Genomic DNA, 12991 nt, shown 5'->3' with positions numbered 1-12991 from the left:
AAAAACTGCTTCGTCCTAGTAGAAATCTCTTTAAAGAAGCCCTGAAACGTGGCAATGAGGTTATTCTTCCAAAAGCTCAAGCTCCACCATCAACACCCAGAAGGTCCGGATTCGGACCGTGGTCCGCCAGTTGAATAGCCCTGTTGTAAACATTGTAACAGAGTTGGAAAGCTAACTTTAGCATATGGGAAGAAAATTTGTTGGAAAGATGATTGTAGCAGTTCGGATCCTTTGAGCCATCAGAAGTTGGAACCCATGAGCCATATATGGTTATAGCCTACTGTATGTAAAATATATTTGTAAAAGTTAGGTTATATGTAAAAGTTAGGTCTGCCTCTGCTTATTCTTTGCACTAAAATATTGCACCAACAAATAATTCGAAGACATTTCAGCTATTTGGGGAGGGCCCCTTTCTTATAAACTTGCACTCCCCCCTCCCGGCTCAAAATCGCTTCGCAGTAGAAAGCAAATTCAATGCAACTTATAAAAAACAATTTGTAACTATTTGCAAGCCCAATTTCTATTCAGTGCCTTACAAAAAGATGCAATTGTATGGTGTATAGAGATGGATCATGGGACCCTCCATGGAGGGACCGATGAGTTTTTTAGTTTTTTATTAATAGTTTTTTATTATTTTGTTAATATTCTTGGTAATTTTATGTTAAATAAAAAAATGTTTCTGTACGGATCTTAGGTATACCGTAGGCTACACTGCTTCCACATTTCAGCATCAAATCTTGTTCCTGCTACCAAATATGTATGAATATGTCAAAAGTGGCTAATGGGTCCCGACCTTCCCCTATTTTGCTTGTTTTTTAGATTCACTTGCTTGTTTTCAAAAAACAACCTGGCATCCCTGGTCGTTAAATACGCAAATACACATACCGCTGAATGGAGAGCTGTTCATGTGTTGCTCAAGCGCACACCCCGAAAGCCGAACCAGTGTCGGTTGATGTGCAGTTTCTTCGTTTGTAAAATCAGGCGCTTATCTAACTGAGCTATTGGGGCAGGGTATTGCCACTATTTGAGTTGTTTTGCAATTTTTGCATAATAATTCACTTAATAAGTTTCATGTTTTTGCTTTTGAACTGTAATCAAAAGTTACCAGGAATTGTAAATGATTTGAAAAGCACAGTAATTCCACTTTCAATGGTTTCTACACCAACTTTAGACTGCTTGTAGTCTACTAGTCTTCTAGCTTGTAGTCTTCTTCTTCTTCATCTTTCTTCTTCTTCTTCTTCTTCTTCTTTTTCATCTTTCTTCTTCTTCTTCTTCTTCTTCTTCTGCGTTTGAACTTTCTTCGCCACTCCAGGGGTTGAGGGGCTCTGTCATTTACCACCTTTGGGCAGTGGCGGCGACGCGGTCTAGATGTTTGGGCAGGTGGGCAGGTGTCGAGCAGCCATTTAAATGATTCGTCATCCAGTCCACGTAGACCACGCACACCATTTAGCGCATGGTAGATGGCGCAGTTACAGATGGTGTAGTCTGCAGTCTGTTACTCCTTGCCACACTCCCAGGTTGCGAATGGATCCGCCTTCCATTTGCGCATGTTGCAGCAGAATCGTTCAGTTCAAGCTCTATTGGTGGTCTGCCAAGTAGCCGCACTGATGGAGTGGTCTTCAGCTGTTTTCATCAAAATTTATCAAGTTACTTGTATTCCATAAAATACCGGTTGAAAATTAAAATCAAAACAGCTTTGCACCTGTTTTTCTGCAATTCCTGCCTGAATATCAATTTTGCAATCATCCAAACAGGCCGAGATATCGCACTTAGAAAAACTGAAAGTGAATACATTTTGTTGTGTTGTTTATTTTATTGCATCATTATTAGGGCTATCATATTTCCTTTTTTAAGAGGACTTGTCTTTTTTTTTCAAGAAAAATAAATGGTCTTACGAGGACACTCAAAAATGCTCAAATGTCCTTTTTTTGGCATTTTGAGTTTTCTTGCTGAAATTTTCAACAGGACTTATTGTCATGTGACTTTTCGGAGATAGTTTGAAAGCTATTTTGATTTCCAAAAGTTTTCTGTACCAATGTAAAATGCTGATTCATACATTTTACAAGAAATTGGCCTAATCCAAAATTAAAGAGCCTGAAATGTAGATCCTCAACTCATGTTCAGCAAACAAACGTTTCCGAAACTACATTGTCTTCATCTTCAGTGCTATAAATATTAACATTACATTTATATTTATAGCACTGAAGATGAAGATAGTAGCCTATAGTTTTCGTAACGATTTTTTTCTGAACATGAGTTTATTATCTACATTTTTGGGCTCTTCATTTTTTGATTGGATTAACCAGGCGTTTAAACCATTTAGAGCCTAAATTGGCACCTTGTTAAACCGTTGTTGCGAACAATGTAAGACGTTCATTGCAACATATTAAACGCCATTGTGTTGCAGTTATCGTAAGTGATGGTCAGTGATGAATTTTTGTTGTCAAAAGTAATTAAAAAATGTTTCACAAAGAAAACTTGTGACGAAATCAGAAAAATTGGGAAATCAAAAAAATAAATATGACCTCAAGAGAAAAAAATTGCCAAAGGTCTTATCGTACTTATAATTTACTGTTTTCACACTTCTACAAACAATTTCTTTTTTACCCAAATCTATTTTATGTTGATTCAACGCTTAGACCTTGTTGATTACCAACTGAACAGTTTGGCTCGTTTGTTACGTGAAGCGAATGGGAAAGAATGTCCAACAGTGCACTGCGCATAACATGGCCTACTGCAAAAAGAAAGCGTGGCGTGGATACTTCCAGCTTTTGTAAATGCAAATAGAACACATTTTATCAATGATACAGCCACAATAGTGCAAGAAATAGCCTCTTAGTTGAGTCCGTTTGAGCATCCTAATGGTTGTGTATTTGTGTACAATTTCAATCCTGTACTTTGTGCAAGTAATTTTATAATGTCGTTTGAGCTAGCACTTTCTTACTGAAAAATAAGGCATGGCTACTTGGACATTCTGCTCGATTTGCTACATTTTGTAGATTTTTGCGATTGTTGCTCACTGTCTGACTGAAACTCTCTAAAATCAGAATTGTTCACTTTTTGTTGAGTCGTAATAATATAAAAGCTTTTTGTTGCCTTGTGAAAGCCTGGTAAAAATGGGAAAAATAAAATTAAAAAATGTTCAACTCGATTGTCAGCAAGTGGCTATCAGAGTGACTAAAATTTTCTCAGTACAATTGTCTTCGTTTTTCCAAACCTTGTCATATTAAAACTTATTGTGTCACCCAGGAAAGGGAACAAAAAAGATCTGAAAATATAATTTTTAAAAATTTCATTCACACAGTTTACCAAATGTTGGAAAAATCTGGAAAAGTCTTGTAGAATGTAGAAAACCAGGCTGTGTCTCCAGACAGCCATGGCTTAAAAGAGAACTGCAAAATATTTATGGGCCAACCCACGGATATCAACAACTAGATATCCGTGGGGCCAACCAAATCTGACAAATAATTTTTTTTTGGGTCTGTTGTTAATGTAACTGTTGCTGCATTCTGCATAGACTCCAAAAAGATGGAAAAGATTCTTCAAACGTAAAATTCTACTTGTATTTTACTTGCTTGCGAAATGTGTCCTTTTTTAGGAGATGAAAGTATGGTAGGCCTAGTAGTAGTCCAGTAAATCTTTCATGCCTAAGGTGTTCGATGGCTCAGAAAAGGTTGAAAAGGAATTGTACTAAACCAAAGCTGTTTAAACCGAAAACTTCAAAAGATCTAGAAGGACGCATTTGGTTACATATCATTTTAGATTTATTGTCGCTTAAAGAGAAACTAAAGGTCTTTTTGTTTTAATCTGACGTCATATTCACAACGTCACCATGTTGTTACCCGACTTCTCCTGCAAGAAATAACGCGGTGCTGTTTTTAAAGTCGTTGGTATAACCCACCTGGAAGCAAACACCGACCTACAGCACTAGAGGCGAAGCCGATAACCACATAGCAATGGAATAGAAATAGTTCGATATAATAGAATAAAGCCGTTTAGATACGAAACAACATAAAACCACGACAGAGAATTGCGTTCAGAGACAAAACTAAAATATTTTTATTTGGATAGCTTTTTATGATTGCAGAGTTAGGCTATTAGTATTACGGGTTGAATGCTCTTGACGTGGTCTTGCCAAGAAAATGTTTTCACGACCATTACAAATTGTTTTTATACAGTAGGCCTATAAGATAGATAGATGTTTGTTGGCTGCTGCGAAAAAGATATAGCCTACGATAAATCAAAACACAATGTACAGTAAAACTGTTAAAAAGATTACAATTAAAAAAAGAAAAATGATAATAGCATCACAGCAGCAGGAGGCTGCGAAGTGACCAATATTACAAATAGACTTTTGCATCATAGCAAAAACCACATAGGTTTAATAAAAATTTAAAAAGCCCGAAATGTTGACACTAAACGAATGCTCAGCAACATTTCGAAAACAAACTGTCTTAATGTTTTGGTTACATTAACCAGACGCTCTAACAATTTTGCACATAGCCTAAGGACTTCTTCTTTTTGACATTTAACCCAAATTTGTCATTTTGTGAAATTATCTTTTTCCATTCGTTTAGGACTGGACATTTCGTGCGAGAGCCTTGTTTGGTTTTACGCTTGCAAGTCAAAAATATAATGAAATGCAAGAAAAGTATTTTCATGACAACTTCGTTTCAGATTCATCTTCTTCTTTTACACTACTGGACATTTGTCTGGGATGCTGTAATAAGTTTCGCCAAGATTTTCCACTCTATCCAAAGTCATCGCTATAGCGAAATCGCTCGGACAATCGCAGTTACGCGCGATGTTGCTCACTTCTTGTCCACTGAGGACACGTGGCCAGATCATAAAGTTTGTAATGTTTCCCCTGTGAAAATGTTGAAGTTAAGAAGTTGTTATTTACAATAAAAATATTGCTAACTTTATATTCAATAAGGAGCAGACATCCCGCAAATACAATTAGTGAGGAGAGCGGGCCATTTCTTTAACACAAATATAAAATGAAACAAAAAAGATGTAAATTCCAAATACAAATTTCTTTTTTTTTCTTTAGTTTGTTAGTCAATGGCTAGCAATCTAATCGAAATTTTCCAAATTAAATTGTGTTTGTTTTTCAAAGCCTGTGGTGATGTTAAAACGTAGACTAATGTGTCACCTGGGGAAGGAACGTAGTAAAAAGGCATAAAAATATGATATTCAAACAATCTGCAGAATATAACAAATCAGGTCGTATTTCCCGGTTGCCATGGGAAACTAATTGCAATCCGTTAAGTCGTTTTCAGAAGCAACAATAAGTAGGCCTACCACTGCTTTAGAAGCTGCTTTTGTGTGCTACTTTTTTTAGTTGCATTTTGAGCTCTATTTGAGTGCTGCTTTATGCGGTTTGCTGGCTACTTACAAAAAGCTTTGATCTCGTTGAAATCCTCCAGATTTATCATGGTCTTGTCCTAACACCAGTTTTCCTCCTCCATTCAGTTGACTTGTTGATGTTGAAACTGTTTCCCCTTTATTACCATTGACATAAACGCTTCTTTGATTTAAAGTGGAAGAAAATGTCAGGCATAAGTGGAACTGAAAGTTTCACAGGAGAAAGTTATTTTTTTATTTTCTCTGCTCAAAATAAGAAAAGAAAACTACAATCTTCAGTATTATACTGTATATACGAAAAAATGTTAGTAGCATTTTTGAAGTCTTCAGTGTAACCCGAGCTAGAATCGAACCACGGTCTACATCTAAAACAATGGCACTGTCCAGCAGCAGTGATGTTAATCTAAAAGAAATTACACAACTTTGGCATCGCAAGGGGCTGAAAATCGATTTCAAATTCGGACACACAAAAATTCATCAAATTTTGTGCTTCCTTTTAAAATAAAAAATTCTTGGTTTGAATTTTTATGTTCATAATGAGAAATCCTGTGATTCTGGAAGTTTCGCTTACTTGTAGTTAGAGATGGGCTTGATCTTGAAGATCCCAAGTAATCTTGAAGATCACTAATGATCTTGATCTTAAAAATCACTTTTATTTTGGTGACTTTGACCTAAATCTTTTCGATCTTTTTGTTCTTTATGATCAAGATCACTTTAAAATATAAGTTGACTTAAAAGATGAAGGCATTTTTTATTACTAACTATTTTTTACAACTACTGTACGAAGTAATTGATTGACTGAATCATTATCCTCGGATTGGGAAAGTTTCTTGCAGAGCTTAATCCTGACAGTTTCGCATACTCGTAGACGTAGAGGCTTTGAACCACTGACGCAGGCCCGGTCACCGAGATTGACAGAGTGAAGTTTCCGATTGTTGTTGGCGGGGAGTTATTCCATCCACTAGGTACCGCTGAATGTAGGGCAGCCCTTATATTGCGTTGCTCAAGCGCACACCCCGAAAGTCGAACCAGCGTTGCCTGATCTTGAAGCTTCTTCGTTCACAAAGTCACGCGCTAAGCAACTGAGCTATCGGGGTGGATTAGTGACAATTACTAACATTGAGCATCTGTTAATAGGATATGTGTCCAAGAAAAGTCGATTTGAAGTTTCAATAATTTGGTCTGTGTTGCCATTTTTTGATTTAAAAAGTTTTCTGAGTTCGTCATAATAAGTAAGTCAACTTCCGCGAATACTTTATGTTGACGTTTCATAAAAAATAATTCAACTTTGGTCACAATTCTATTTGGTGAATTCCAGTGTTGTACGCGTCAATGAAATAAATTGACGGCGTCAGCGCGAATTGCCTAAAAACTTTACGGCATAAAGTACTGCGTAAGCTCGTAAAGAAATTGATGGCGTCAGCGTCAGCGCTATTTTAGCTAGGGTCTCACAAAACGGAAGTATTTCAACCAAGTTTAGGCTAACAATAGCTATAAATAAAGAGCAGGTTTTATGTTTTGAGACTGTATTGTAACTAGCTGGTTTAGCTTATTAGTTATTTCCTTGGGGACGCATAATGTCCTTTCCAAATGAAAACATGCGTTCCACAGCAGCGCTGAATGGTAGGCTATTGGTGTGTTGTATTTCAAAAACAAGTCTTCAAAACGTTTACTCGGAAAGGTATCACTGTTCCAAGCGTGCTGTGATGGTTTAGCTGCTTAGCATATATATATATATATATATATAACTGCAGACAGTGCACACCGTTTCGACCTCCCGGTCTCATCAGTGCAGTAGTTACACTGGAATAATGGCCATGGAGATATATATATCTCCATGTGACATTTTCCCATTTGTGGTACCTTATCATTAACCAAAAATGGTACTACTGCCAACCTTGCCAAAGTGCTCAAACTGCAAGCAGTGAGCTTTGCGCAATGCATAGCAAGGTGCCTCCAGTAAAGTGCTCAATTGGCGTAAACCAAGAGCGTCAATATATATCTTTTAACGAGGTCCACTGCACCAACATCGCTCTTTTCAAAGGCATAGAGCTCTTGAAATAAAGTACCTTCAACCACCGCGAAGGCATTCATTGATTTTTCGCTTTCTCTCTCTGATCCCTCGTTCTCGATATCAGTGATCACCATTTGGCGAACTTCTTCCGCTTGTATTGCAGGTAGCTATTCCAACCAACGCGAAATCGGGTAATTCGGATGAGTCGCGCTGGCCAGAATACATTGTGAAACTCTAATTGTGAAACGAGATTTTCCATGAAAACAAAAAATGACGCATAGCGCTTGACGCTTAAAATCGGCAAAATAATTGACGGCGCTATCACTTCCGTCAAATAAAAAATAAACTGACGGCACTAGCCTCAGCGTCAACGTACAACACTGGTGAATTCCAAAAAAAACTTTTGCTTTCTTTGATCTTATTTTAGCGGTTTATCTGACCTCAGAATGTTTTTGACGGTAGGCACTTTAACATTACCCACTCGTCGAAGAGTGCCTGCTTTTCAATGCGAAATTGCTTTGTGTTTTAGTCACAATTTTCCTTATAAACTCCATTGATTGCAGTCATTAAGATCCTTCTTGCAATCAGTTCAGTTGCAGAAGAAAAAGTAGTATTAGCAGAGGGTGGGAATCGAACCGACGAAATTACTATTCCTCTGCCCTAACCATTAGGCAACGCTGGTTGTAGCGAAGCATTCAGTTAAATTTCTTTGTATCAAAATTTTTCGATCAGATACACGTGTCGAGTCACATGACTGAAATCAGCTGAATCGCGAGTACGCTTTTCGACGAGTGGGTAATGTTAAAGTGCCTACCGTTTTTGACAACAGACAACAGTCTCAATGTTGCCAGATGCGTGAATGGTGCAATAAACATGGATATAATATAACTTAGACTTAGTTAAAGTTGAAAATACTTAGTAACACGAATAAAAGCTTCCCATATAAACCAGACAAAATTTGGTAAAAAATGATGCAGTTGAAAGGTGTTTTTTTTAATAAATAGCATTACATTAATTGCAAATTTTGTTACTTTTTTAGTAGCCTACTGTAATTACCCTCGGCCTTGGTTTGACGTTGCGATTCTATGCAAACTAAGTTACGACAAAGATCGGTAGGCCTAATAGCAACAGTAACTAACTTATTGCAATTGTTAGGCCAGCAATCGAGTAGTTAAAAGTAACAGTTAGCAATAGCCTACCAACTATCTTTAACCAGGCTCCATTTAAAAATTTGGTTTTTGCATCATCATTGATCAAAAACGTCACTTTTAAGTAAACAAAAAATGATCTTGATCTTCAAGATCACATATTTTTGGATGTCTGATCTTGATCTTTAAGATCACATATTTTTGGTGGTCTGATCTTGAATTGCAAGATCACATATTCTTTTTAATCTTGATCTTTAAGATCACCAAAACTGGTGATCTTGCCCATCTCTGCCAATATAGCCTACCATATGCTACCATCCAAAGATGTACAAAGATCCCATACTGACTGACGCGGAAGAACAAGGCTGTGAGCTAGGCTATATAGTATATAATGTATGTTATAACAAAAGTGGTAAATGTTATTTTTATTGTGATTGTAATGTTGAAATTATATGTCTTTGATATGTGGTGTGGTATCCAGATGCAATATTATAAAAGGTGAGTTAGCGAATTTCATCCCAGCTGTCTTTTATCACGTCGCTTATAGTAAAATTAGGTTTTTGTTTGCAGCATCATTGATCAAAAACGTCATTTTTTCAAGTTTAAAAAAAGTGATCATGATCTTCAAGATCACATATTTTTGGTGAAACCAAAACTGGTGATCTTGCCCGTCCCTGTGAACCACTGACGCAGGCGAAGTCACCGAGATTGACAAAGTGAAGTTTCCGCCTGTTAAAGTGTCGTTGTCGGGGAATTATTCCATTTACTAGGTTCCACTGAATTTGGAACAGTCCAAAAATACTTTTCTCAAGTGCACGCCTCGAGAGCCGAACCAGCTCCGCTATATCTTGAGTTTTCTTCGTGCGCAAAGTTGGGGGCTTCACCAACTGAGATACCGGGGCGGACTCCGACCTCTTCAACGTTGTTTACTTTATAGGGCATAAGAAGCAGAAGTATCATCGGCTAGCTATCACTTGAAAACTGAGCGCCGGTTCGACACTGCTCAAGAGCATGCAGCTGTGTCTTTGGCAGGACACATAAAGACATGCCTGAAGGTGGACACGAAAATTGGCTTCCTTGCCTTTCCGCCTACTTGATCCACATCTGCCACCACATCTGCAACCACCTGGCGTCAGTTTGGATCAAACAACAAAAAAATTGAAAATTTTTAAAGCATGATACCGTCTAATACTGGCGACAGACTAGCCTACAATAGCGGTTGATACCTTTGATAATGAAGATAACAGCGGTGTAGAAATGTACTCTTTCTGATCATGCACGTAGAAGCTTAATCTGTCTGGATTCGTTATAAAGAAGAGAGTTAGCGCGTTGTAATGTCCTGCTGCGTATCCAAGAGGACAAATTGCGTTCTTAAAATTTGTGGTTTCGATCCATCCACAGATAGTTCCTGATTTCATCGTGGGAACATAATTACGGTACCGCACGTAATCTTCCGTTTTGAGTTCTCGTGGGAAATGATGCGTTATCATAGGACAACCTGAGCATGAACGTTAATTAACGAATGGTGGAACTTCTGATCCACAACACATACCACCTGCCACCGCTATGACGCAATAATAAGAAACAATTGTAGTGGTTTAAGTTGAAGACTTGAGTTCAAGTTCAGACGATTGAAAAAGAAATCAAATACTTCTTTTAAAATTTTGAGAAACCTGGAAGATATTTGTAACTTTGGTCAAAGCTCCAATCAAAAAATAAAGAGCTCAAAATGTAGGCTAGATACTAAACTCATGTTCAGCAAACAAACGTTTCAAAAACTATACTGTCTTCATCTTCAGTGATATAAAATTCTGAAACGTTTGTTTGCTGAACATGAGTTGAGGATCTAAATTTCGGTCCCTTTAATTTTTGATTAAGATAATTTGACTTAAACTTCTTGTTGTAAAACAACGTAAACTAATTAATGTACGGTACGGTAACTCATATAAGTTAGTAGGCCTATCGTTCAAAAGTATTACCAAAGTCTTGTATAAGTAGGTTTGCGATATTTGTGATGCAATATGACTTTGGAACATGACATGATGGGATTAAAGGTTGTATAGAAGTACAGGCTATCGGGAGAATACAAAGAAAGACATGAACAAAAGATGCAGGATTTTGCGAAGACAATTTCTCTTTGTCAGATACAACGGAAGTTGAAGAGAGAGATTTGTGAAAGAGAAAAGAGCAGTGTATAGGATGGAACGCTACATCAAGAAAAAGAAGGAAAGCCAATAAGGGCATGACAATAATGGTGGTATCTGCAAAGACGAAAAACAAGTTTTATACTATGAGATTGAAAGAAAGCTGAAGACAGAGATGTGAGGATGAAAGAAGAGCAGTTTTCCTATCAAGACCAAAAGAACAACAAACATGGTTTGAACACAGTATTTACACATTTCAATGCATTAATTACTTGCTGCTGGCTTTGCAGTCAACAATTGTTTCACTTCATCCAGCTCTTTCAGAATAGTTTTGTGGTTTGTGTTGATCAGGTCCAAGCTGTCTGAAAATAAGTGAAGTAATTTTATAAACCCATATTTAACGTTGTATCTGATACAAAAAAAATTATTGCTTTTCAAACAACAATATCCAACTGCCATGCAGGTAGACAAACTTCATTTAAGATTTTCTACTGCAGTTGATATTTGAGGAAACGCTGAACGACTGTGAAGACGTGGCAAGACAAAGTGTTGCATAATAATTAATTTTTCAAATACGCAAATGCATGACTGATCTCTTCCACTGAATGAAACTATCAAGTGCTAGGCGAATGTTTCCATGTGACCACATGTCTGGTAAACAAGCGTAGCTTTTTATGTCATTTTATAACTGACCTTAATGATTCAGCATTCCCGTACCCCCTTAAGAACAACTGACTTAACTAAAACACAAACCAAGAAAATATTTATCAGTTTTCCTCAACAGCTGTTGATGACACAAGGTAGCCTGCAACCAAATTTAATAATAAATGTAGTCTATCATAACCATAAAATCATTATTGTCAGTTTGCGCATTTACTCAGTGTACATCAGGCCCAGGGACGTAGCCACGGGGAGACTTGGGGAGCAATCTTACCCCTAAAAAATTGTTTTTCCCCTTCTCTCCCCAAAAAAATATGCTTTAATACTACAACAACGTTTTAACGAAATTGTACGTTTAATGACGTTTATAAAACGTTTGGCTGCATTCAGTAGCTATATTTTCAAACATAAAGCACCCCCTTCTAACGGTTGTTTTTGTCCTCTATCATCTTCTTCATGTTACGTTACTGATCAGGCCTACCTACCGTTTATAGCTTGAGCGGCAGTTTCTTTTATTGCGTCAACGTAGCTCTGTCCAGACCAAGCTTTCCATCCAGAGTTTTCCCTCAGAACAGTTTGTTTCGTGCATGTTGGAATTCCATTGGTTGATTGCTCGTAGAAACGATATATAGTCGTTGCTTCTATCGTGATTGAGGATAAGACAGAAACTAACAAAAGTCGTAACCCAATAACGACATGCATTGTGATCTAATTCTCTTTATCTGTGAATTGTGGAAAGGTCATTGATTTTTAGGAATTTTTAAGATGAGTTTTGATAACATATTTTTTACTTGTTGTCACTTTGCACATTGAACGTAGGAGTAAAAGATAAAAGTATCTTTTGAAAAGTCACAGATGTCAAACCCACCAGAATGCTTGCTATAAACGACTTGGCCGAATGACTTGTAATATGAGTAAATATATTTTCACAAAAGTCTTTTCACTTCATTTCCATTTATGATTTTTAGTTAAGTTTATCAAATTAAAAAGTTTTTTCCAAACAAGTTTCTAGTCTCTAGATACGCTCTCATTAGTCTACAGTGCTAATCACAAGCAAGAATATCATTGTTATAAATATTGGACGGCTGTAAAATCACTTTATTTCATTCTTATTGCATGTCGCTTTGCACTTTGGTGGTGGAGCAGGCAAAGCCGTTCCACTATGAAGCATTTGAGTGCTGCCACGAATCATTCAGTGTTTCCACAATCTAACTCGCTATGTCGGTTCCGCATGAACAACAAGTGATGTAGGCTTATCAGATAACTACGTTTCATACAAAACTTTGAAAGTCATGCTTTGTTTGGCCAACAAACCACACTATTCATTCTTCACATCGCTTCATGAACATTTTAATATCCTCTGACTGTTTAGTTCATTCTAATACTGGTGAATGTTCCAACTCTCAATGAGTTTTTAGATCATCGAAACACTTACAGTCTATGTACATTAAGTCTTTGCTTTTCAGTGAGTGATTTTGTATGGATTTCAGTGCAAGTAAATATAACCTAGCTAGGCTACACTAAACTCTGTTTCAACAGAGGCATTACAATTTAATTGCTTTATAGAAACTGACACTTTTTGTTCAACTAATTCTACTGAATACACTGTTTTCAAACAACAACGTCATACTAAAACTGGTGCGTTTCTATTTGTCCAA

The 12991-nt window shown here is 37.0% G+C and overlaps 1 protein-coding gene across 1 annotated transcript; it reads right to left on the bottom strand.

Moving 5' to 3' along the window:
* Positions 1 to 3790: 3790 nt before the first annotated feature.
* On the bottom strand, positions 3791 to 12035 carry LOC145785292 (C-reactive protein 1.1-like). Its single transcript, XM_082596963.1, has 5 exons — positions 11819 to 12035; positions 10946 to 11035; positions 9756 to 10027; positions 5399 to 5571; positions 3791 to 4867 (listed from the first exon to the last, which is right to left on the bottom strand). The coding sequence occupies exons 1-5, from the start codon at positions 12033 to 12035 to the stop codon at positions 4693 to 4695; spliced, it is 927 nt and encodes a 308-aa protein (XP_082453089.1). The 3' UTR covers positions 3791 to 4692.
* Positions 12036 to 12991: the final 956 nt, after the last annotated feature.

Source organism: Aplidium turbinatum, chromosome 16 (assembly GCF_918807975.1).
Source record: "Aplidium turbinatum chromosome 16, kaAplTurb1.1, whole genome shotgun sequence".
NCBI lineage: Eukaryota > Metazoa > Chordata > Ascidiacea > Aplousobranchia > Polyclinidae > Aplidium > Aplidium turbinatum.
The sequence above is the reverse complement of the archived record's forward strand: the minus strand, read 5'-3'. Positions and strand labels throughout refer to the sequence as shown.